At 33.0% G+C, this 26,012-nt stretch overlaps 4 protein-coding genes and 1 pseudogene across 4 annotated transcripts; 1 reads left to right on the top strand and 4 right to left on the bottom strand.

The window, feature by feature from the left end:
* Positions 1-1,840: 1,840 nt before the first annotated feature.
* On the bottom strand, positions 1,841-2,337 carry LOC133690164 (uncharacterized). The gene has a single exon (XM_062110380.1). It carries the CDS (start codon positions 2,233-2,235, stop codon positions 2,050-2,052), a length of 186 nt encoding a protein of 61 aa, XP_061966364.1. The 5' UTR covers positions 2,236-2,337; the 3' UTR covers positions 1,841-2,049.
* A 433-nt stretch (positions 2,338-2,770) lies between these two features.
* Positions 2,771-5,043, top strand: LOC133688989 (putative pentatricopeptide repeat-containing protein At5g37570). The gene has a single exon (XM_062108678.1). The coding sequence runs from the start codon at positions 2,865-2,867 to the stop codon at positions 4,506-4,508; it is 1,644 nt and encodes a 547-aa protein (XP_061964662.1). The 5' UTR covers positions 2,771-2,864; the 3' UTR covers positions 4,509-5,043.
* Positions 5,044-7,526: 2,483 nt separating this feature from the next.
* On the bottom strand, positions 7,527-10,045 carry LOC133688985 (IAA-amino acid hydrolase ILR1-like). Its single transcript, XM_062108671.1, has 5 exons — positions 9,580-10,045; positions 9,197-9,322; positions 8,782-9,096; positions 8,201-8,329; positions 7,527-8,110 (listed from the first exon to the last, which is right to left on the bottom strand). Exons 1-5 carry the CDS (start codon positions 9,928-9,930, stop codon positions 7,706-7,708), a joined length of 1,326 nt encoding a protein of 441 aa, XP_061964655.1. The 5' UTR covers positions 9,931-10,045; the 3' UTR covers positions 7,527-7,705.
* A 1,970-nt stretch (positions 10,046-12,015) lies between these two features.
* Positions 12,016-14,737, bottom strand: LOC133688829 (IAA-amino acid hydrolase ILR1-like). Its single transcript, XM_062108446.1, has 5 exons — positions 14,312-14,737; positions 13,800-13,925; positions 13,390-13,704; positions 12,701-12,829; positions 12,016-12,620 (listed from the first exon to the last, which is right to left on the bottom strand). The coding sequence occupies exons 1-5, from the start codon at positions 14,657-14,659 to the stop codon at positions 12,216-12,218; spliced, it is 1,323 nt and encodes a 440-aa protein (XP_061964430.1). The 5' UTR covers positions 14,660-14,737; the 3' UTR covers positions 12,016-12,215.
* Positions 14,738-17,662: 2,925 nt separating this feature from the next.
* Positions 17,663-22,112, bottom strand: LOC133689044 (IAA-amino acid hydrolase ILR1-like; annotated as a pseudogene).
* Between the last annotated feature and the right edge of the window lie 3,900 nt (positions 22,113-26,012).

Raw genomic sequence — 26,012 nt, forward strand, 5'->3', positions numbered from 1 at the left:
AATGACAAAAGGTCTCTCAAATCAACGCAATGAATAATAAATTTTTAAAGATGTTTTTTTTTATGGTCACATTTGAATTGCCATTTGCTAGTGATCTTGTTATTAGTATATATATCTTGTTGCCAATTAAAAAGGAATGATTAATTAGGTATGACTTGATTGTAAATAAATTTTAGAAATTAAGGACTAGAATATAATTAATACAAGCGATTACAGTTCTAGACCTAAAAACAATAAAGTAAGGACTCGATTGAATAAATTTATAAAATTAATTTAAAATAATATATGTGATATTATTTAAGGGACAAATTGATATTTTTCTATTTATAGGGTTTTTAGATTTTCTTATAAATAGAAAGTTATGCCTATTATTTTCTAAAAGTGAATAGAGTACAATACGTAAACACCTAAAATACAAAAGAAAAGAGTTAACACTTGAGCTAACATAAAAGAAAGTTATGCCTTTTTATTTTTTAAGAGTAAATAGAGTACAATATGTAAGCAATCTCTCTCTCCTAAAAAGATTTAGGAGATTTCTCATCTTTAAAACCTTATGACCTGAATTCTAGCCCGAGTTTTAAATTAAACCAAATAAGAGTTGATTTAATGTGACTTGGTCAACTTGACTAGTCTAAAAACAACTTGAAAGATTGTTAAAAACTTGGTTTGAATTTAAAAAAAATCAAGATGTTGACATATCGGTTCGATTCGAGTCAACTTGTCAAACTTGAAACCCGAGTCACAAACCCAATTAGGTTCAATAAGTTTATTTATTTTTTTAAAACAACTTTTTATTTAATTAAATAATAATAAGAATTTGCAATCATAGTAAAGCAACTGAACAAAATAAAAAAATAATTATGATGAGTTACACAAAAATAAGAAATCATTTGAGAACAAATAAGTATTAAATGGATTTTCATTATATATATATATATATATATATATATATATATATATATATATATAATCTAAGAATTTAAAAGAAATTACATTTTTAAAATATTATATTTTCAATCATCTATTTTTTTTTTATTTTTTTTTAAAAACTGCTCATGGAGGCCTGAATATCCCAGTGCATCAAGGCCTTTAAAAATAGGCCTAAGCATGTCGGCCTACTATTAGACTAAGTTAATTCGAATGAAACAATATGAGACAAATCATCAAATTAAATTATTAATTAACACAATATTGAATGATAAAATTAAAAAGAAAAGTTGATGGTAGAACTAACAAAATAAAAGACCGAAAAAGATTTTTTTAAAATAGAGGATTTCCATTTCACCTTATTTTTAATTTTGATCCCCTCATTTGAAATTATTCACAAACAAACAAACCGAATTCTTTTATACAAAATCAAGAATCAACTCAATGCTATGATTTTTTTTGAAGACAAGGAAAACTAAAAATAAAAAGCAACATGAAACAAATTATCAAGGTCAATTATCAATGCATGCAATGTGATAAGATTAAATTAAAAACAAATTTCAATAACCAAAATAGAAAAAAAATTAAGGAAAAGAAAAAACAGTGTGAATCTAGAAACCAAGACCTTTTAACATATATATATATATATATATATATATATAAAATGTTATTCTTTAAATATCTTTCAAATGTGATATTATTGAGAAATGAATTATACCACTTAGTGTCTATATAATTGTTTCGTTGCACCTAAGAGGAATAGGAAGGATGCATTTATATTAACATTAGTTTTTTATATATATATTTTTTTATTTTTGCTTCTGAACATATGAAAAATTAAATATATCTCATTCGCATTCTGGGCTGACTGTTAAAAAAAAAAAAGAGTTAATCCGAGAAACCTCATATCATTAAAAAAACTAATAATGCTAATAATTGTAAATAAATGGGGCGCATAAAATACCACAACAATTTTAAAACAAGGAGCCCAGCCCAATACAACTAGAAAGCCCAACCGAAGTACAACTGAAAGTTACAAAACTGAATGACGAAAACCATAGGCCATCTGCTGCAGTCCTCCAAACCATCACGCGCCGCCGTTAAGGAGGCTATGGAAGCGGTCTAATCGTCTAGCATCTTCCGAAGGCGGTCTTTAATATAATCGCTACGAGCCTTGGTTCGGGCTTGTTGAGGGGCAATGTTGGCGAGGGACATGTAGGCTCCATAGACTGAAAGTGAAGCACCGGTGAGAAACAACCCAACAGTGGCAGCTAGTTGCTTCCGAGTTGGTGGGTATGCCCAGATCATTTTCTATCTGGGTTTGATTTATCGTATTTGTTTGTTAATTTCACCGAATCGGCTTGGTTTGGCCTCCTCTTTCTTGGTGGAGAATCGGAGATGATTCCTGATTGCATTGCAAAGGGGATTTATTCGAGTTTGATGGGCTAAGCCCATGAGGCGAGTTGGGCCATCAATGGATAAAGCTATCAACAAGCTAATAATCGACTCTCCTCGACCCTGTTCTTACTTCACGCTGGTTTGCAAATTAATCAAATTTATTATTATTATTTTAAAATAACTTAAAAGGCACAATTTTTATATATCTACCAGATAAATTCATAAGAATATATTTCTTTCATATACTGAACAGAAGTTAAATATCTTATAAATGGGCCGAAACCCATCCAATTATCTAGCCCATTAAACCCTATTTATTTTTACATTTTAAAATTATTTTTTTTATTTTAAATTATTTTTTTTTAATATTTTTAAATCAGTTTAATGTATTAATATTAAAAATAATTTTTAAAAACAAATAAAATATTATTTTAATACAGTAATTAAGTTCATCTATCTCTCACCGGCCAATCTGTCTCCTATGTTTCTCAGACACCAAACCATGCAAAGAAACCCCCCTCTCTCTTACAGGCCCATCCATGCCTTTAAATCTTTCCTCCTCTAACCCTTCAATCTCACTTCTCATTAAATCCTGCAAAACAATCCCTCACCTTCATCAATTCCACGCCCACATAATCCACAAAGGTCTTGAACAAGACCACTTTATAATCTCCCACTTTCTCTCCATCTCTACTTCAGTTTCCTACTCCACTTCTATCTTTAATCGCCTCCTTAACCCCTCCACTTTCCTCTATAACATCCTCCACAAAATCTTCTCTAAAAATTGCCAATTCATTGACACGTTTTCGCTCTTTTATCGAATGAAACAAAGCGAGTATGCATTGCCTGATAAATACACTTATCCGCTGCTAATTAAGGTTTGTTCTAATGAATTGAGACTGAAAGAAGGTGAAATTGTTCATGGGTCGGCAATACGGTGTGGAGTTAGTGATGATGTTTATGTTGGGTCTAGTTTGATTAGTTTTTATGGTAAATGCAAGGAGATATTGAGTGCACGTAAGGTGTTTGATGAAATTCCTGAAAGAAATGTGGTTTCTTGGACAGCAATGGTTGCTGGATATGCAAGTGTTGGGGATTTGGAAAACGCTAAGAGGGTGTTTGAGAGAATGCCGGAGAGGAATTTACCGTCGTGGAATGCAATGATCAGTGGCATGGGGAAAGCAGGGGATTTGAGTGGAGCGAGGAAGGTGTTTGATGAAATGGTCGAAAGAAATGTTGTTTCATTTACAGTTATGATTGATGGATATGCGAAAGTAGGGGATATGGCGTCTGCAAGGGCATTGTTTGATGAAGCTCCAGAAAAAGATGTTGTTGCATGGTCCGCATTGATTTCTGGGTATTCTCGGAATGAACAGCCTAATGAGGCCGTCAAGATATTTTTTGAAATGGTGTCTATGAATGTTAAGCCCGATGAATTTATAATGGTGAGTTTGATGTCTGCTTGTTCCCAACTGGGTAATTCAGACTTGGCTAAATGGGTTGATAGTTATTTGAGCCAGACATCAATTGATACTCGTCAGGCTCATGTTCTTGCTGCCCTTATTGACATGCATGCGAAGTGTGGGAACATGGAAAAAGCGGTAAAATTGTTTGAAGATATGCCTAGTCGTGACCTAATTCCATGTTGTTCTTTGATACAAGGATTATCTATTCACGGACGAGGAGTTGAGGCTGTTGAGTTGTTTAACAGGATGTTAGATGAGGGGTTAATTCCAGATACAGTGGCATTTACTGTAATTTTGACAGCTTGTAGCCGTGGAGGGCTTATTGAGGATGGCTGGCAGTTTTTTGATACCATGAAAAACAAGTACTCTGTAGTTCCCTCTCCTGATCATTATGCCTGTATGGTTGATCTACTTAGCCGAGCAGGACAGCTAAGGGCAGCTTACGATCTTCTGAAGTCAATGCCTTTGAAGCCTCATGCTTGTGCTTGGGGTGCACTGCTTGGGGCTTGTAAATTGCATGGTGATGTTGAGTTGAGAGAGGAGGTTGCTAATCGGCTGTTAGAACTTGAACCTGAAAAGGCTGGTAGTTATGTGCTCTTATCTAACATCTATGCCTCAGCAAATCAATGGTTAGATGTTTCTATTGTTAGGGATGAAATGAAAGGGAGAGGGATTAGAAAAATACCTGGTTGCAGTTATATATTTACAGAGGACTGAAATTAATGGCATCATCCTCAACGATCCCATATTTCCGTGTAGAATTAGTTGGTGTATAAAAGAAGTATTTTAGATTGACTTTCTGGAAGGGGTTTGGTTTGAGGAACCTATATGTGGATTCCAATCCATTGCTCCATTAATTTTAGAGCTTTAGACCTTCTGTCCCCTGTCCCTGGTTGCAGCGTTAGGCAATTGAACTTGGAAAATTGCATTTTGATTGCAAACATTCAAACATTAAGCTAGCGTGTAGAGATGATGAGTATTTCATGGGCATTCAGATATTTGATGAAATCCCTTTTCAGTTGATATTCTTGGCAAATTTGCTCTTTGATATCATGTCTAAGAATTTAAGAAGCTTGAGTCCTGTACATATTTAAGACTTACCCATTCAATTGACTGTTCTAACTGGTGAAGGAGCAAATTATTTGCTGCCTGAGTTTCCTCATGAAAATGTTACAGTAGTTTTAACCTAAGCACCACTTCTATGTGCTGTTGTACTCATGTTTTCTGTTGGAGAAGTTTATTTGATCTTGAATATTATGTCAAGGTGCTCATTCCTTCACAACTTTGAATGAAGCATGTTCAAGGCTTTCATAATATGTTTTTGACTTGAGAATGGTGATCTGTTCAATCATGACTGTTATTAGAGACGACATTGAACAAAAAAAGTAAAGTCAAGAAACAAGTTATCTCAAGCTTCATATATTCACTGGGAAGCGGGGAGGTAGATTAATCATCTGTGCACATGTTTTGCTGCCATGGTTTATATTGTTGTTATTGTTGTTTTAAATATATTTAGGAAGTAAATTAGGTGTTTTACTAATAATAATTAATTAATTTAATTTAATATAATTAATTAATAATATAATTAAATCAGTAAAGTAAGGAGTTAAAAAATAAAAATTATAAACTCGATTTTTAATATAGTTTATAGCAAGTCTACATCCACACTTTAAATATCAAAGTATTAAAGTGTACTTGAGCATTGTATTCTTCACTAATTCAAGTTCAAAGATACAATGCCACTTGGTAAATCCACACTAAATATTTTTTCTTCACTTGAAAAAAAATTTCTTTTCAAGATTTTATTTTGGTGATGCCTCTCACTAATAACTAAGAATTTCTCATTTAAACTCTCAAAAATTTATAGTTGATGATTTTTATTTGGATCAGGATATTCTATTAATAGAATGGATAATATAATTAAAATTCCTAGTTTTTCTATATTTCACAAGATAACACTTAAAAAGTTTTTAAGTGTAACGAGAATGAAAAAATATATTCTTATACAAGATTATGAAGGTTTGATTGTACAAATGTGAGTATAATCAAGGACTAATATTTATGTAATGTTTTTGTACTTAGAAAAGCTTGTATATGATATATGTTCTTCCCTTAATTCTGCAATTAGACAAGTTTTATAACCATTACTGTTCCTCTTATAGATAAAATTGTTGACCAATTTAGATTGGTCAAGACAATTACCACTTGGTGAATCCATACTAAATATTTTTTCTTCACTTGAAAAAAAATTTGTTTTCAAGATTTTATTTTGGTGATGTCTCTCACTAATAACTAAGAATTTTACATTTAAACTCTCAAAAATTTACAGTTGATGATTTTTATTTGGATCAAGATATTCTATTAATAGAATGGATAATACAATTAAAAGTTCTAGTTTTTCTACATTTCACAAGATAACACTTATAAGATTTAGAAAGTTTTTAAGTGTAACGAGAATAAAAAAGTATATTCTTATGCAAGATTATGAAGGTTTGATTGTACAAATATGAGTATAATCAAGGACTAATATTTATGTAATATTTTTGTACTTAGAAAAGCTTGTATATGATATATGTTCTTTCCTTAATTCTACAATTAGACAAGTTTTATAACCATTACTGTTCCTCTTATAGATAAAATTGTTGACCAATTTAGATTGGTCAAGACAATTAGTTGACCGATTCTTATAGAACTTCTAAGTGTTCATCCTTAATGAATAAACAGTCAACCAGTTCATTTGTTATCACAAAAAAAAACAATTTATCATTTCATTTAAAATTTTAAATTTTAACAGTTTGAACCAGGTAAATTTTGTAAACCAATTAATTTATTATTTGCATGCAGAATGAAGTGTGCTAGTTTTTAATTGTATTATCAAAATAAGATATAAAGACTTATAGTAATTCTAAGTTCACTTGCTTTGTTTTTGGATTTATTTCTATTTTACTTGTAAATATATTTTTTAGATAAAACTTGTTTTAATTATTATTATTAAAACATATAAGAATATGAATATGTGATACAAGTTTCAACATCTAGAAGCGGTGAAGCTTTCATCTGCGTTTGGGATTTTCAGTGTGAACGATTTTTTTCACTTTCGTTCTTTAGGTGCGTGTAAACAGCTTTACAGGTTACTTCACTGCTGTCTCAGCACTAACCACTAAGCACCATGGATACACAGTATTCAGTAGCTGGGAGGAGTGAGCTTGATTTTCTCAAAACAGTATTAGAGTTAAGTTCATGTGTAGGTCTATGAAAGGAACTGATTTGATTTTCCATCACCGTTTCAACCTGCATCGACCTGAAAACGTCAGCAGCTCAATTGCTGTCAAAGCAACGGAAAGATGGTGCTTGTAAAAGATATCAGTGAAGCAACCATGTTCGCTGTCCATTGATTGAATGAAGATGATGCCTTACATTTGATAAATTATTAACTGCTACCATCTGCAGTTCGCTAACAATACCATGCACGTAAGATTTTAATCACCTTCCCAACAAGCTTGCCTTGGGTGTTTTTTTATCCTATGTTGCACACATAAGAAGCGAGCATAAGGTTGGGAAAGTAAAGTCAGGTATGCCACTTGAACAATCTCAATTTTTGTAGCATCGCTAATTTCTTGACAAAGCTTCATTGTTTCCGTTTCCTTCCTTTTCCCATAGGGCAGGAAGCATCTCAGATATTGCTACTAACCTGGGGGATTTGGATGCTCAACTTGATTTATTAAGATCTTGAAAGCTTACTAAATATCCCAATCATTAGATTCTTAGAAATGTAGTCGCATATCATCTCTAGCAAAGACGTGCTACAGCATATTCATTTTGCAATTAGTTAAAAACTGCAACAGCACATTTATTTTGCACCATGTCAACTGCATATCTGCAGATTTTGTTAACTTGCATGTTATTCTTGCTTTTCAAAAAGCAAAAGCTGAGGGAGGTTCCTCACAATTCTTCACAATTTGCGTATCCAAGTAGGAGATTGCAACGGCAGCATTAAGAGCTGTGCCTATCGGAAGAGCCTCCTCATCAATAAAGAAGTAAGGTGAGTGAAGCGGCTGATGTGATTTCAGCGTCTCATTCATTGTCCCAATAACAAATATTGCAGCAGGCATCCTTTGGGAGAAGAAGCTGAAATCCTCTGCTCCCATTGTTACTGGGAATAGCTGCACATTTGGTTCTCCGAGTAAGGCCTCTCCAACCCTCTTTGCATGCTTATACAGTTGTTCATCATTAATCATCACAGGATGTGGCAGATGTCTGTCCTCCATAAAGTTCACTGTAGCATTGCATCGATGCACTGCTGCATGGGCCTCTATGATCTATAAAATGGACAGTTATTTTGCTTCTGCATCTCGTTCTTTCACTGATTGGAAACAACCAAAGTATCACAGAATGAGTGCATGTTTTACCTCTTGAATTCTTTTTTGTAGGTAGGACACACCTTCGTTGCTCAAACTCCTAAAAGTTCCTCCAAATTTCGCCGTTTCCGGAATAACGTTTCCAGCTTTCCCCCCCTCTATGTACCCAACTGTCACCACCTATATGATTCAAAATGAATGAATGAATTTTGTTAATATTTCATTGCTGTTGGAATTTGGAAGGCTGAGTTCATCGTTATTCAAAACTTGTATTGCCAGACAGGTTGTTTCTTCAAGGGCTACTGTCACCTGTCAACTGGCACAGCATGTGAACCTTTTTTAGATCGGTAACCTAATAGCAGGTTGGAAGAACCTATCACTGATCATGTCATGACAATCAAATTGTCTATTTTGCAGGCGGAGGTCCACCTTGTGTTTGAACTCGATGAGTCAAACTATACAACCAGATTAGACGTAGATGCAATTCACTGACAGTTGAGGCTTTCAGACACGAATCTAGCGACCATAGACACTATATCATAGATGATGTCATGGACTGTTTTTATGAGTTAATTGGATAGTGTTACAATCTCAATTCAAGAATGATTTCAGGTGAAGTAAAAGAGAATTACCGCAGCTTCAAGAGGATCTGTCTCACGAGATACAATCTGTTGGAGAGCAACGACTGCAGATGATGCCATAAGAATTGGGTCCCTAGCCAAATGTGGAGATGAAGCGTGGGCACCTATTCCTTGGATTTTAGCTTCAAAAAGCCCCACACCAGCAAGCAATGGGCCGGGTCTTGAAGCAATGGCACCAGTTGGTACTGATGGGATAACATGTATGCTTAAGATGGCTTCAACGTCATCAAGACAACCATCTTGTAACATATGGTACGCACCGGCATAGCCTTCTTCTCCTGGCTGGAAAACAAGCTTCACGGTTCCCTACATTAAGGAAACATAGTTTAGTACCAAGAGAAATTAAGATGCTCGAATTTTCAAGTTCCAGTCTTTATTTTCTCTCTTAAAATTAGTTTGTATCTACCTTCAGTGTTTCTCTTTTGGCTTGAAGTAACTTGGCTGCTCCAAGCAGCATTGCTACATGAGAATCATGACCGCAGGCATGCATCTTGCCATCAATCTTGCTCTTGTGCTCCCACTCTACTTCTTCCTTCGATCGATGATGTCAATTTCCAGGTATGCAAATTTATTAACAGCTCAAGATAGTTAAAAAAGAAGAAGGAAGAAAAAACAGATATACCTATTATAAGTTGCTGTAATTATTAGCTCAAAGTAAAAACCACCACTGGTCAATGGTGGCCCATCATAGAGAGGGACTTGTTCCACAATTTTATTCGTGTCCTTGTGTATGTGTAAAGGGTGATGGGACCATAGATCTTTGAGATAAAAGAGGGCAAGAGTGAGGACCTGTAGAGGCAGGGCATCCATGTCAGCTCTGAGAGCAAATACTGGCTCTTGGCCGGAACCGACGGTAGCTACCACCCCAGTCTTGGCAACGGGCCATTTGTAGTCGATTCCAAGCAAGTCAAGCTCAGACCTGATGATCTCACTTGTTCTGTACTCTTCAAATCCTAGCTCTGGATACTCGTGAATTCTCCTTCTGATTCCTCTCACCCATTCAAAGAAGTCTGGTTCTCTTGCTGCTGCTAACAGCTCACGAGTCAGAAACTGAAGGCCCAGTTCCTGACCAGCTTGGAAAGCCAAAGATTGTTGGTAAAGGAAGAGCACTGAGAGCAAGAACCAGGTGATTAACCTCATTGAAAATACAAGCAAAATGTTTGGTGGAAAGCTTTGGAGTCTTCCTTCTGTAATCGGTCAGGAGGGTTTTATAAACTGATTTGAAGGCAAATTACCATCTTGTCTACTTAGTTTAATCATTAAGATTTGAGTGAATTAACATATATAATAAGAACAATATTCTTATTTATATTGTTTAGTTGTTATCTGGTTGATAGTGGTTGTTTCATCGATTTCCTTTTGCTTTATTTATTTATAATGGATACTAGCTAGCTCGGAAAGCCATTAATTCATCTCACCCATTGCTCCTGCTTACGCCTCTGAAGAAGAGTTAGCACGTAATCTCAGATCGGGTTATGCTTAAAACAAAATGAAAATCACCTAAAATATATCGTCAAAGTCAAACTAGCTTGTTGTTTAATTTTATAATAAAAATATCTATACATGTTAATATTTCACCTCATCTAAGTACGTGTGTTTATTAGAGTTAAAAATTTATAGCATACCGAGTTCTAATAATAATTAACGGGACTCGAGTTTTGAATTATTTTATTTAATTACCTAATTTATATTAAACTACTATAAATTAATTATTTTACCAACATAACCATAATAAATAACAACAAATATCTCAACTAATTAAATTCTGAGTAGTGTATTTTAACCGGTCAGATCCTGAATTTATTTTCTAAAAGATTATTAGTTCGAGTCTAACAAACCTCATGCTATTGGAAGCTTAAATGGTCATTAACTTCAAGACTCATAAAATTAATCGAAATATACGCAAGTTGGCCTGAATACCCATATTAATAATAATATCTCAACCAATTAATATAATAATGCATAAACAAAAGTGAAAATAAAATCATGAATACATCATGGATTTATTCAAAACAACGTCAACATCAAAAATATATTTGCGATTTGAGAATTAACAAAACAAAGCAAGAAAATTATTCGAACAACAAATAAATTGTATACGGGATCAAGATTGACCATTATTACTAGTCGTCAGAGTCAGCTGTAACGAGAAGATCATTTCTGAAAAAAACGAAACAGCCCCAACGAATGGTCTGCACGTGTATACCTACAAGTTTCCTTTCGGAGCGTCATTCCATGTGGGGCAATTGGAACACCTCGTGCCGCACAGAACTTTTTTTTTTACATAAACGTTTGGGATATTTTATGTGTATTTTGATTAATTTAATAAATTTTAAAATTAATGATTATATAAGTTTTTAATTATTTTGATATTTATAAAATTTTAACCGATAATTTCTAAAAAATAAATCTAGAATTTGATCAATTAAATTACACCCCTTAAAATTCAAGAATCTCTTTTCTTTCTGTCGGTGCCGGAGGTGCTGACCACCTCCCACTATGATAAGACCCGAAGCCTAGAAGTGGCTGCTGCCAGGTAAATTTCTTTCTGTGCTAGGATTTTTGCTAATTTATTTTGCAAGAGATTTTTTTTTTAGTTTAACGTGGGTGTCCGGGCCAGCTTGCGCGCACCTCGACTAATCCCACGGGCCCTGAAATTAACAACCATGTAAGCCTCCAGTGACCATCATATGAGCAACCACATGGTTCGAACCTGAGACCACAGAGGAAGCAAACCTCTTGATTCCAAGCTATTACCATTAGGCCACCACCTATATGGTTACTTCATTTTAATCTCTTTGTATCTTGTCCTTCTCCTCTGTCTCTTTGTCTGAAAGTGTCCTATTTATATTGTCTAGAATCCCTGTAAAATAAGAAAAAAATAATCTGAAAAAATAATATTAGATAATTCTATTATTTCTTTCTTAACTATAGAGTCCTAATTAATTAAATTTTCTCTTTTTAATATGTAGAATCTTTTTAAATATTTTTTAAATTTTGCTTGCTCCTTCAATTTATTTTTATTTTTCTCTTATGCATTATCATTCACATCATCTTTTAGTCCCTAATTAATCATCTTAGTCCCTTGTTCTATCTTTCTTCGTATTTCACCCCTAAACGCTTTTTTTTTTCTTTTCTTCTTCTTTTTATGTTATCTACATTATCGTCATAATAAAATAAACTAAATATAAAAAAATTAAATTGGACTGAAAATACAATAAAAAATGGGTAATGAAAATAATATTCTTCACCATTAAAGATTCTTGAAGTGTAGTTGCATTGCATATCATCAATTGTATAGAATTGCTACAGTATATTCATTATGCAATTACTAAAACACTGCATCAGCATCTTCATTTTTGCATCTTGTCAACTGTACTTCGGCTGATTTTATTTTCTGAAAGCTTGCATGCTATTCTTGCTTTTCAGATAGGGAAAGCTGAAGGAGGTTCCTCACATGTCTTCATAACATGTGTATCCAAGTATGAGATTGCAACAGCAGCATTCAGAGCTGTGCCGATTGGAAGAGCCTCCTCATCAATAAAAAAGTAAGGTGAGTGCAGTGGCTTATATGATTTTAGAGTCTCGTTCATTGTCCCAATTACAAAGATTGCAGCAGGCATCCTTTGGGAGAAGAAGCTGAAATCCTCCCCACCCATGGTTACTGGGAATAGCTGAACATTGGGTTCTCCGAGTAAGGCCTCTCCAACATTCTTTGCATGCTTATACAGTGCTTCATCATTAATCATCACGGGCTGTGGCAGATGTCTGTCCTCCATAAAGTTCACTGTAGCATTGCATTGATGCGCTGCTGCGAGGGTCTCTATAATCTATAAGATGAACAAGTTCAGTTATTTCACTGGTGCATTTCTGTCTTTGAATGGACCACAGAATGAGTGCATGCTTTTACCTCTTTAATTCTTTTTTGCAGGTAGGAGACACCTTCGTTGCTCAAACTCCTGAAGGTTCCACTAAATTTCACAAATTCTGGAATTACGTTTCCAGCTTTGCCTCCCTCTATGTACCCAACTGTCACCACCTATATGATTTCAAATGAATGAAAGAATTTCGTTAATATCCAGTTGCTGTGGAAGGCGGAGTTCCAGTGCAATTCAATGCATGTATCACCAGACTAGTAGATATTGTTAGTGAACTATTTGGGAATGAAATCACGAGGATACAACTAAGCGCTTTAAATCTATGAAAAAATAAGAATAAAAAAAAACAAAGGAAAGAGAAACGCGTTTGTTTTGTATTTTTGCTCTTAGTAACAATCAGTTTTATCACAAATGTCCAAATTAAATTAATTACAAAAATTAAACGACACCAACAACAGATAAGATGATATTGCTTCAAGGGCTATTGCCACCAGTGAATTAGCGCAATTTACATCTGGCTCCATTCAATCTTCAAACCTAACAGTGGATTGATAAGAGCCAGTATTGATTTGACTCGGTGAATTAAACCGTCCATATTATCAGGCAGATTGTCTATATAGCCAGATTAGATGTGAATGCAATTCACTGGCAATTGCATCTGCCTTGAGGAACTACTTTGACCCATTCAAGAATGATTTCAAGGGAAGTGGGAAAGAAATACCGCAGCTTCAAGAGGATCTGTCTCTCGAGACACAATCTGTTGGAGTGCAACGATAGTGGATGAAGCCACAAGAATCGGGTCCCTAGCCAAATGTGGGGATGAAGCGTGTGCGCCTCTTCCATGGATTTTAGCTTCAAAAAGCCCCGTACCAGCAAGCAATGGACCGGGTCTTGAAGCAATGGCGCCAGTTGGTACTGATGGGATAACATGTATGCTTAAGATGGCATCAATATCATCAAGACAGCCATCTTGTAACATATGGTAAGCACCACAGTAACCTTCTTCTCCAGGCTGGAAAACAAGCTTTACAGTTCCCTTCATAAATGAAAATAATTTAGAATCAATAGAAGGATAAAAAAATTTGAACTTTGAATTTTCATTGTTGTCTCTTATGATTAGTTTCAATCTACCTTCAGTGTGTCTCTCTTGGCTTGAAGTAACTTGGCTGCTCCAAGCAGCATTGCTACATGAGAATCATGACCGCAGGCATGCATCTTCCCATCAATCTTGCTCTTGTGCTCCCAATCTACCTCTTCCTTCGAACCGAAGATGTCAATTTCAAGGTATGCGAATTTATTAACAGCTCAAAACAGTGGGCGAAAAGAAAAACCCAATTTACTTGGGTATAAGTTGCTGCAGTTGTTAACTTCCAGCATATTCCAGATTTGCCCCATATTTTTGTGTCTTTTGGGTGTCTTAAAGGCGATAGCTATTGCCTATTGGTAGATGATGTCAATCTCAAGGTATGAAAATTTTTTAACAACTCAAAATAGTGATAAAAAAAGATATCCTTTGTACAAGTTGCTGCATAGACCAACAGTAATCAATTGTGAAGGGACTAGTTCCACATACTTATGTGCGTTATGTGTGTGTTGAGGATGAGGGAATCATAGACCTATGAGAGAAAAGAGGGAGCGAGGACCTGTATAGGAAGGGCATCCATGTCAGCTCTGAGACCAAAAACTGGCTTGTGACCAGAACCAATGGTAGCTACCACTCCAGTCTTGGCAACAGGCCATTTGTAGTCGATTCCAAGCAATTCAAGCTCAGACCTGATGATCTCACTTGTTCTGTACTCTTCAAACCCTAGCTCTGGATACTCGTGAATTCTCCTTCTGATTCCTCTCACCCATTCAAAGAAGTCTGCTTCTCTTGCTGCTGCTAGCAGCTCATGAGTCAGAAACTGAAGACCCAGTTCCTGACCAGTTTGGAAAGCCAAAGATTGTTGGCATAGGAAGATTGAGAGGACTAACCAGGTGCTTGACCCCATTGGAAATGCAGGCCGGTTGTTGATTTTGTAGCTTGATGGAAGGATTTTGGAGTCTTTCTTTTAGGTTGATTATTTTAAGAAGGCATGCAGTTTTATCTAATTTGTTATATATTTTGTATGGGGCCCAGTGTGGCATTGGTTTTATAAAATTATAAGGGGGTTTTACTTTTTTTAACACAAACCACTAGGAGGCAAATTACCAGTTTGTCTATGTAGTTTTCTCATTAAGATTATAGTGAATTAACCCATGGGATGCACACACAAAAGCAGGTTTGTTATAATTTTTAAAATTAAAAACATTATAATTATGAATTATGAAGAGACTTTTAAAATATTTCATTTTTATTTTTATTTTTATTTGTTATAGTTTTTACTTGTAAAAAATCTATTATAACTTTTTTATATAGAACAAATTAACTAGAAAATATTAGTAATATGAATATAAAGATAAACTAGAAAAACTATTTTTTTTCAAATAAAAAACTATTAAAGCAAAATAGTATAGAATAGAAAGATAAAAATTGACAAATATCAAATTAACTAAAAAAAATATTTATTTTTCTAAAAAATTATTGCTTCAGTTTCTTTAAGTTCAAAGGATCTTGTCCTCGATTTTATATGTCATTTTAAATTTTTTATCCATTATAAATGTTTTTTTATGTTTGAGTCACTCAATCACATATCCTTAACACCTTTATAAAAGCTATTTTCATACTCAAATTTTACTGTTTACATGTCTGTTCATTATCAGTTTCTTTCTTTTCGGTCTTTGAATTTTTTCATTGTTTGCATTTTGATTATTTTTTTAATTTTATCCTTTTAAATTATGTTGGCATGATTTTATGTATTGGGATTTGTTTTTATTTGCATGTTATCGTGTATTTGATATGTTAGTATTAAACTTTATTTTTTTTTAATTTTATCATTTTAAACTTTATTGGCATGGTTTTATGTGTTGGGATGTATTTCTATTTGCATACTCTCATATATCCAACATGTTAATAAACATTATGATGTTAAATTATCAATATTACAAAATAGAAATTTAGGTTATAACTAGAAATATTTAAAAAATAAAGATCAAAATTAATATATATAAAAAACATGTCCTTTTAATTTTCACAATCCAAAATGTGTGAAAAAGTCAAATTGCTCCTTGAAGTTTTAAAGTATTCATCTTTGGTCCTTTTTATTTTAAGTTTTGATCCAAACCTTTACTTTTTATCATGCTTTAATTCTTGGATGGTTAGGAAGAGAGATAAAATGTTCATTGAATCATATAAAGCCGAACTTGGTATCAAAGAGTTTGTATTAAATAAAGAAGTTCAATGGTGGTGGTTTTGTTTTTTAAACATGCAAAAAAAAAAGTAGATCGAATTTTATAAATTTTATTTTAATTTTGTTTGATTCTATGTATTTAGACCAATTAAATGGTTTTTTTAGTATTGAAAATTTTTTTATTGAGATTTTTAGGATGTTTATGAGGTGATTAGGTGAAAGCAAGTTGAAAAATGAGATTTTAGAATATGAAAACTTAGATCTTTATTTTTTCTTCATCAAAAACTAAAAAATGCTCTGACATACAACGTGTTGTCCATTAAAAAAACTAGAGTGGACAACTCATCATCTATTTTTTTATATATTAAAAAACTAAGTCAGATGTGTGGACTTAACTTGTCTGGCCTTACAGTGCTTGGCCTTTTTCTTTCGTACTTTCATTAATGTAAATCTTAATTAATACCCTATTTTTCATCTTTTAAATTGTTTAGTATAAATTTGTTTTTTATATGGTAATTAATCTTTTGAATTGTTTCTATAATTTCATAATACTTAAAGAGATTATTATAATTTATCATTAGATTTTTTCTTTTAAATTCTAGATAAATAAGTTGTATTTTCATGATATATTTATAAAAATAAAAATCACTACAGAACTAACCTCTAATATAAATAAAAGAAAACATATTAAATAAAAATAATTATCAAAGTAAATATTTGTATTTACATCTATCTTTTACTTCTTATGTTTACTTTTCATTATTTTTTCAAAAGAATTTAATTAACACCTTCTCTCTAAATTTTTAAATTTTTTAGTTTAATTTTTCTTAAAAGTACTAATTAATTTTTTGAATTGTTTCTATAATTTTATAATATTTTTAATAGATTATTGAAATTTATTAGATAGATAAGTTGTATATACATGATACATTTACAAAAAGATAAAATCATTTGTAATAGCCACGAAAATTAACCTCTAAAATGAATTAATAAAAGAAAATGTATGAAAAAAAATATATGAAGTAAAATATTTGCAATTGTAGATATTTAATCAACTTCTTGCTATGGTCTTTAATTAGATTACACTTTTTATTTATTTATTTATTTACCGGTTCATGTAATTTTTATTTTATTTTATTAAGCATATGTATTATGTTTTTTTTTGTTTTTCAATTAAAAAAAATATTATATAAAACAAAAACATTTATATATCAGTCCTACATTAAAAATTAATTTGGAATCTGACACGATATATATATTGGCACGTCTTTGTACACTCATTGTTTCGTTTCCTTTATTTATTATGGATACTAACTTGCAAAGGCAATTATTATTATTATTTTTTTTTGATTTACGTGCGTGTCCGGGTCAGCTTGCGCACACTACAACTAATCTTACGGCCCACTGAACACCCTGCAAATCCAGTGAACATATAAGACACCGCAGGAATGACAGACATGCATATAAGAGCTCGAATCCAGAAGCAATAGAAGGAGATAAGCCCCTCCCACCGCCAGACTAAGCCATCTGATTCATTGCTGCTATTCATCTCATAATAAAACAATTTTGAAAAAGATGTTTGACAATAAAAATTTGTTCAATTGGAATATTAGGGATCAAAATAGAATAAAATATGGGGAGTTTAAAAGGAAGAAAAAGTTGTCGTGGGTGCTTTCTTTATCCCATGCAGCATCTGCAGAATTTGTTTTAGGCTAAACTTGCTTTTCAAAATTCAAAAGCTGAGGGAGGTTCGTGATTACAATGAGTACTCTCCACTAAATGGCTGTCCAAGTACGAGATAGCAGCAGCAGCAGCAGCAGCATTAAAAGCTGTGCCTATTGGAAGAGGCTCCTCATCAATAAAGAAGTAAGGAGAGTGAAGTGGATTATGTGATTTCAGAGTCTCGTTCACTGTCCTAATTAAAAATAGTGCAGCAAGCATCCTTTTCGAGAAGAAGCTCAAATCCTCTGACCCCATGTTTATTGGGAATAGTTGGGTTTCCCAAGTAAGGCCTCTCCAACCTTCTTTGCATGCTTATACACTGCTTCATCAACCATAAACTTCACCGTGGCATTACACCTATGCACTGCTAGCACTATCATCTATATATATATATATATATATATATATATATATATATATATATATATATATATATATAGAGGCTATGTTTGTTTTTCAAAAATAATTTTTGAAAAATTATTTTCCAAATTTTTCTATGTTTATTTGTCATTAGAAAAGTTGGTTAATTAAAAATATTTTTCAGTTAAAGGAAAATTTGACTTGGTTTTCAAGAAAGTATTTTCCTGAAAAATTTGGACGGAAAACACTTTTCGAAAATTATAAAAAATTTAAAAATGTCATAAAATCAACATATTCATTTGTTTTACTTCTTTCTTAATTTCTTTCTTTCAATGATTAAACATGACAACAAAAGGATGTAAAAGATCACAGAATGAACTGTGTTTTACCTCGTTAATCCTTTTTCTGAAGGCAGGAGATACCTTTATTCGTCATACTCCTGAAAGTTCCACCGAATTTCACAGATTCTGGAATTACATTTCCAGCTCTACCGTCTTCTATTGTCACCACCAATATAATCCACAATGGATGAATTGAGTTTATTTCTGTACAACAGCTATTGGAAATTAATTTGAGTTCATTGTAATTCAATGCATGAATTGCCGGAAAGGATGCTAAGGCTATTGGTACCAGGACTAACCCCATCAAAGAATTGATACAAGATGCGAAAAATTTTACATTGCATTTGGTTCTAGATGAGCTTATAACCTAATGGTAGATTAAAAGATTCACACATACACACACACACACAACTATATATTGGTCCCCGAATATCATTCACAGAAAACAATAAAATAAAATTATTCAGGAGTCCATAGAATACCATTAGATAAATTTAGAGTTGTTTAGAAATTTATTACCTGAAAATTTGATATTCTTCGGCTTTGAATGATTTTTTAAAGGCTGGGTTTTCATAAACTGTAAACCACAAGCTGTCCATTTATCTGGTTTCCAATAGTAATCCACATGAATCACAAATAAAATTTTTTCTAAATTCTTATTTAGGAGAGAGAAATTGATATGCCTAGAGTACTAGCTCTCTATTATGTGAATTACATAGTTTTTCTATCTAACAAACAATCATCAAAAAATAAGAGATATACCTTACTATTTAAATATTCTGTCATGTTAAATCATATTTGTTCTCTACATATATAGTCATTAACTGTTTGAATAAGATTTAAAACTTTTTTCAAATCTCATTCCACCTTAACTAAGGATTTCTCAGTCAATACTATTTGACAACAAATGAAATATTTTTTTTAATTTACCTAGGGTGATAAATCATCTCTTGATCACTTATGTACTTTTATATAGTTCATGCTATACTCAATTTTTGCCCTTTTGTTACCTCGATTAAGATAACATGTAATAGGATTAAATCATAATATTCTCTATATAACATAACTTAGTGATATCAAGTCTAAAGATCACTTACACAACTATTACATGAGCCTTTACATAGATATGTGATATCTCCATATGAAATTATCTTGCGGGGATTAGTTTAGTGTACATGCCTTATGATAAAAACACCTATATATTAGTTCTAGGTATCCCTTATACCTTATCTTATGAGAACAACTACTTCATTTTATAAAGGAAAGAACATAATATGTAACAGTCTTTACAGTTCTAATGAATTTGCAGCATATAAAAGAGTATCAATCAAGAATATTTTAGGAACGATACTTTGATGTAATAGAAATCCCATAATTATAACAACTTTATAATTTCCTTACAAAGCATTTTTTTTCATGGACTTTATCTTTACTTCAAATTCTTAATCTAATATTATATAAATATTAAAGATAAATTAAGTCTTTATTGATAATAAATATGTATTTCATTAATTTAATAATGTCACGTGTAACCAATCTACCTCTGACAAATCTGATTACATATCATCAAAAATTAAAGGCAGGGACCAAAAATTATATTTGAAGTCGGTGTATCAAATGATACAGTCAGTTTGAATGTGACCCAATCCACTCAACAATTATGGCTAATTTTATAGGTATTTTACCACTATAGACTATATCTTCGATAATCATGAACACTAAGCATCATTTCATTTATATTGGGAGATTAATTGAAGAATATTTCAGTAAAAGTGAAGAACAATTACTGCAGCTTTATGAGAATCTATCTCTCGAGATACAATCTGTGGGAGGGAAATGACTGTAGATGATGCCATAAGAATTGGATCTATAGCCAAATTCAGGAGTAAAGCGTGTCCACCTATTCCTTCAATTTTAGCCTAAAAAGCCCTATATGAGCAAGCATTGGACCTAGTTTTGAAGCAATAACACTGGTCGGTATTGATGGCATAACATGTAAGCTCAAGATGACATCGATGTCATCAAGACAACCATCTTGATCTTGAAACATATGGTCAGCATCGACATAACCTTCTTCTGCAGGCTGGAAAACAAGCTTCACAGTTTTGTTCATGAAGCAAATACTATAATTTAGTACCAACATAAAGGCATAAAAAAATAAATTAGAGTCTTTTCACCTTTTATAATAATAATATGTTGGAGGGTTTAGAGCTTACCTTCAGTTTGTCTTTTCTGGAATAGGTTAATTTAGCTACTCCAAACAACATTGCTACATGATTATAATGACCGTAATAATCCATCTTCCCATCAATCTTGCTCTTGTATTCCCACTCATCTTGTTCCTTCAAATTGTTTATGCCAATTTCAAGGAAATGAGAAGTCAATAATAACTCCAAGAGTCAAAACAGTTGATATATTCAAGTATAAGCTATATATAGTAGTCCATCACTAGACCTTAATGGTGGCCCTATTTAGATAGGATATGCAATCGTATATGTTTGTGTTTGCGTTTGATTACATACTGTGCCTTTTGTATGTATTAGGGAATTCTAATTAAGTTTAATGAAAGTTTTGAAAACTTAACATATGTTAAAAAGTATTTGAAAAATAATATAGTTTGAATATAATTATTTTTATGTTTGAAAAGTCATTTCTTAATCAAATTAATTAACAGCTACAAAAGTCAATCCAAATTTTTATGAAGATCCAATAGAAAAAAAATAATTCAAAATCTAATGGCCAAGAAAAAATGGGTCACCGATGACACACTAAAGATTTTTTTTTTCCGACATACCCAGTACCTTTAAAAAGATCTCGATGAAAAGACCACCAAACATGGTTGTAAATTGTTAGGGGTTTTGTTTGGTGTTAATTTAAGGTTAATTACAACCTTGTTTAGTGGTTTTTCAAGATGTAGTTAAAATCATCTCGTTAAAATCTTTCTAATGGCACCACGTGTGTAAAAAACAGATCCTCGATGTGTCTCTAATGACCCATTTTTTCTTCTTATATTTCTCTCTCCTACCACATCACCTTATCTTTTTAATTATTAGATCTTGAATCTTATTTTTTATCCATTGGATCTTCATAAAAAATTTGAGTGAACTTTTGACAAGGTTAATTATTTTATAATAGATGAAACACCACTACATAACCACTATTCTTAATAATGATTGTGTATATAATTGATATTAGAAAATATGGTTGTGTTTAACTATTATTTTCAATAACAATTGTGCACATAATCAGTATTGAAAAACACGGCTGTGTTCAAACTGTGTTGTTTCCCAAATACTTTTACAATCTATGTTGTTCTCCTGATAGTTTTACCAAACTATGTCATTTTTCAAAAAAATCCATGTATTGAAGTGTGATGGGACCATGGACTTTTGAGAGAGAAGAAAGAGAAGAAGAAGGGCATCTATGTCAGCTCAAAGATCAAAAATTGGTTTTTGACCAGAACCAATGGTAGCTACCACTCTAGTCCTGGTTATTGGCCATTTATAGTCGATTCCAAGCAAGTCAAGCTTAGACCTGATGACTTCACTTGTTATTTACTCTTTAAATGCTAACTTTAGAAACTAATGGATTCTTTTCATGACTCCCTTCACCTACTTAAAAAACTCAGACTCCCTTGCTGATGATAATAGCTTAAGAGTCAGGAACTAAAGGTCAAATTCAGGATTAGACTTCAAAGCCAAAGATTGTTGGTAAAGAAACATTAACATTGAGAAAAAGCTAAAGAACCCCATGGGAACAGAGCTAGATTAAGATGAATAAGGGCTTTGAGCAAAACTATAAATGAGGTATTTTAAAATATTTGAGAAATATATTTTATTTTTATTTTTTTATGTATATCAGACAAGTTGGGCCTTAAACAATCTTTATTTTATACTTGAAATCTTTTATTAAATGGGGGTAACCTTCATTTCATAAAACTTGATTGTCAAATATACTTTACTGATTCTTAGAGCCTTTTGTTAAGTGGAGGCCTAGGCCATTGCCCAAGTAGCCCTTCGCTTAAGCTAGTTCTGCATGGAAAATATAAGAAGAAAATTATTGTTACCTATTTAATTTAGTGAAATATGGCACGGAATACAAGGTCTGATTGGTGTAAGCTTAAGTGTGCTAAATGAAGTGTTATATGAATGGTTTGAGATTAAATTACCATTTTATCTTTGTAGTTTTACTCTTTAGATTTTGAGTTATTTAACATATTGGTGGGGACACCATGAATATATTAAATAAATTTGTTGTTCCACATTAGAGACACTAACTACATATGATCAAAATGATATATCACCATCATTAAATATCTTGGTTGATAAATCACTCAACCTCTTGATTCATTGAATTTTACTTATTTGATTTTACACTTGTTATTTAAAGTTGTCATTAATAATATTTTGTGCCTAGAAAATAAAAATAAAAACTTCATCTTGCATTTTATTTATTATATTTTTACTTATCAACCCACTTTGTTGATACTTAATAGCTAGTCATTTTTTAATTGCCAAGCTTACTAAATTAGTAAAAGTTTTCACTTTTATTTTATTAACAATTTACATTTAAAGGTTTAACATTGCATGCTTATAATTTTTTTTTATATTCTGGTCTTGATTAATATTCATATTAAAAAAAATAGAATTAGTGTTATTTTTATGTCATGTTTTTACTTGCCAGATGCATTTGTGCTCTCAATTTCATTTATAACCCAATGATGTATGCATTTGTGTCATGATCATCTAATATCTAATCCTGAGTCTATAATCACCTAACCCTTAGTGATACCTTTAAAGCCAATCAAAATGAAATACAACTTAAAAAAACCTAGATGACTAACTTGTCTAAGAGAGTTGAACCATTAGAGATTTCTCAAACAGGACACCCTAGGACTAGTAAAATTACAAAAAAATAATCATTATAGAGATTTACCATGAGCATCACTAATATAACTACTATTTAGGCAACTCCAACCATAAGAATCTTAATGAGCGAGTCACAAGATCTAACAAAATAAATGCCCTAACTTTTGATAATAGTCATGACTCTTGGATTTTCAATAGATAGATTCATGACATGGATTATTTGCTTGATTGGTTTAACTTATCAGATAATAGAAGAGTTAAATTTGTTAAATCTCATTGGTGAAGCTCATTTTTATTAGAAAAATATTAAGGATTGTTTGGAGATGAAAGATAATCTTTCTATTAATGATTATATTGAAATGAAAGCTCATATTTGATTTTGATTAGGAATTTACTATTTATTTGTAATTTTTAACATTATAATCAATTTATGATAAATTGATAAGAAGTTACATACTTTTAGTTTTCCTTAACTGATTTTCTCCTTTCTTTTTCAACTTTTTTTTTTTCTCTTTACTTTTTTTTTTCAATTTTCACTTTGTTCTGCATCACATATCTTTAAAAATTTGTTTGAAAAATAATAAATTTATTAATATTAAATTGATACAAAATGAATTATTCTCTTTATAAAAAAATAAATACAAACCCTTTCAAAACTTTGGTGAATCATGATTTTGAGAGCATCTAGTTGTTTCATGGATAACAAATACATCTCTTGAAGCTTCTTTAATTCTTAGAGCATCTGATTTTCACGTCGCGGCGATCGTCCACCCTCAAATGTATGGATATATATTTAGTAAATATATGGAGACAAGGAATTCTTTGTCTCTTAGCAGTGAAAAATGAAATGGGAGTCACCACCTAGTATTTTGGTCACTAGGAACCCTAACTGGTCTCAGAGATCGGGCACGGGGACTGGTTGCGTAAAGGAAATGTATTAGCACCCCAGATACGCTTTACCTAAGGTAAGCTGTATTTTTTGATTGTATGATAAAAAAGCTAAGGTGTTATTGTATTTCTAGTTGTTGGTCCGTTTATGGTTCAAGAAAAGTCCTCCTCAATAAGGAGGTCCTTATCTTATCGGGTAAAACCTAACCGTTCTAACGTCTATGTAAAAAAACATATTTTTAATATCAGGAATACGTTTTACATATAAATTCATAATCCCATATACTAAAAGAAGACAAAAAGATTTTTTTAGAATTTTCGAAATAGTGGCCTAGTTCTCATGGCTTGAATAAACTGGTTATTAAAGCTTAAATGCATGCTAATACATATATTGTTTTTGAAATTTTCTTTTGTTGTGTGAAAATATGATGTTATAATATTTATATATATATGTTGGAGAGACTAGGCCGTATGCATGAAAACAAAACATTTTTTGAAAACTTGACAAAAACCAGGTATTTTAATACCGGATTTGTATCTTTACAGTATAAAAATACAAACCGATATTGATCAAAATACAGTAATAAAATTACAGAAAATCACATATATTTTGAAATAATTTTTGAAGAATCTTTGTTCGAACGGGCCAGACCTGCCCCAAAAGGAAACTGGGCCAAAATCAACCCAACATAAATTGGGCCTGCTTCCTACAGGGCTGGACTCAGCCCAGCCCAAAACCGCATGACTGGTTACTGTTCACGGCACAGTAACCGGGGTTACTGTGCAGGTGAACAGTACCTGTTAATTAATTAGCCAATTACTGTGCACACAGTAACCAGGTGCATGCAAGACGATGAACAATAAACAGAGATAAGGGTCAGAGGGCTAACCTGTGGTGGCTCTGAAGGTGGTGCTGCTGGCGGTTGCTGACTGGAGGATGGCCGGGAGGGTGGTCGGTGGCTGGGGAGCCCGATGATAGCAGTTCTTCTTCTTCTTCTTCCCTGTGCAGAGGTGCCCACCTCTGGTTTTTTATTTCCTTTTCACGTCTGCTTTTATTCTACTCTCTGTCACTGTCTTTGTTTCATCTCCCTTGTCCCAAAGTCTTCTCTCCTTCTGGTCCGTTGTACTCCAGTTTCTCTCCTCTATTTCTCCTTTGTTCGCCCCTGTTTTGTCTTCTCCTTTTGTTGCTGACGGTGTTTTCTGCCGTCAACAATGTTCTTCCTTTTCTGCAACGTCTTCGTAGAGGTGCTGGTGGCAGGGCATGGCTGGGATGAAGAGGTAGTCCGGTGTGGGAGGTGGAGAGGATAGGGGGAACACCGGCTGTGTGTTTTGTGAGGAAAGAAAAAAAAAAGCTGGTGTTCTGTCGAGTTAATTTGGTGGAATGGCTGTTGAGAGGGGTCGGTGGCTGAGGGAGCCCGGTGACAGTAACTGTTCTTTCCTCTCTGCAGCAGCTCCCTCCCTTCCGTTTTTTGCTTTCTTTCCTCTTTTCCTACCCTTTCACAGTAGCTTTCTTTGTTTCAAAACTTCTTTCCCGTTCCCCTCACTTTCGTTCAAAAACTTTCCCCCTCTTTTAGTTTTCCAGCCCTCTCTCTCATTCCAAAAACTGAACTCTCGGTCTTCCCTCCAAAAAACCCCCCTTTGTTGCAGCTGCTAAGAGCAGTATTTATAGGCAAAGGGGGAGCGGGGACGTTGCTGTTATGCGTGGGGAGCAGGGGAGCGGCCTGCTGTTGTGCATGGGGAGCAGGGCACCCGGTGGTTGGTCGACTAGACAAGGGGCGTGGGGCTTTAGGTTCGGCCACTGTTCCATGTTTTAAGGGGCGTGGGGCTTTAGACAATGTGTGTGGAGAGAGAAAGAGATGACTAGTGTTCTCTTTTTTTTATTTTCTTTTTTATTTT

Source organism: Populus nigra, chromosome 3 (genome assembly GCF_951802175.1).
Source record: "Populus nigra chromosome 3, ddPopNigr1.1, whole genome shotgun sequence".
NCBI lineage: Eukaryota > Viridiplantae > Streptophyta > Magnoliopsida > Malpighiales > Salicaceae > Populus > Populus nigra.

Coding starts and splice junctions, on each gene's coding strand:
- LOC133690164 (XM_062110380.1), bottom strand. CDS start 2,235: ATGATCTGGGCATACCCACCAACTCGGAAGCAACTAGCTGCCACTGTT.
- LOC133688989 (XM_062108678.1), top strand. CDS start 2,865: ATGCCTTTAAATCTTTCCTCCTCTAACCCTTCAATCTCACTTCTCATT.
- LOC133688985 (XM_062108671.1), bottom strand. CDS start 9,930: ATGAGGTTAATCACCTGGTTCTTGCTCTCAGTGCTCTTCCTTTACCAA. Junction 9,323..9,579: donor TGGATGCCCTGCCTCTACAG/GTCCTCACTCTT, acceptor CATCGATCGAAG/GAAGAAGTAGAGTGGGAGCA. Junction 8,111..8,200: donor TACAAAAAAGAATTCAAGAG/GTAAAACATGCA, acceptor TCCATTTTATAG/ATCATAGAGGCCCATGCAGC.
- LOC133688829 (XM_062108446.1), bottom strand. CDS start 14,659: ATGGGGTCAAGCACCTGGTTAGTCCTCTCAATCTTCCTATGCCAACAA. Junction 13,705..13,799: donor CCAAGAGAGACACACTGAAG/GTAGATTGAAAC, acceptor TCATTTATGAAG/GGAACTGTAAAGCTTGTTTT. Junction 12,621..12,700: donor TGCAAAAAAGAATTAAAGAG/GTAAAAGCATGC, acceptor TTCATCTTATAG/ATTATAGAGACCCTCGCAGC.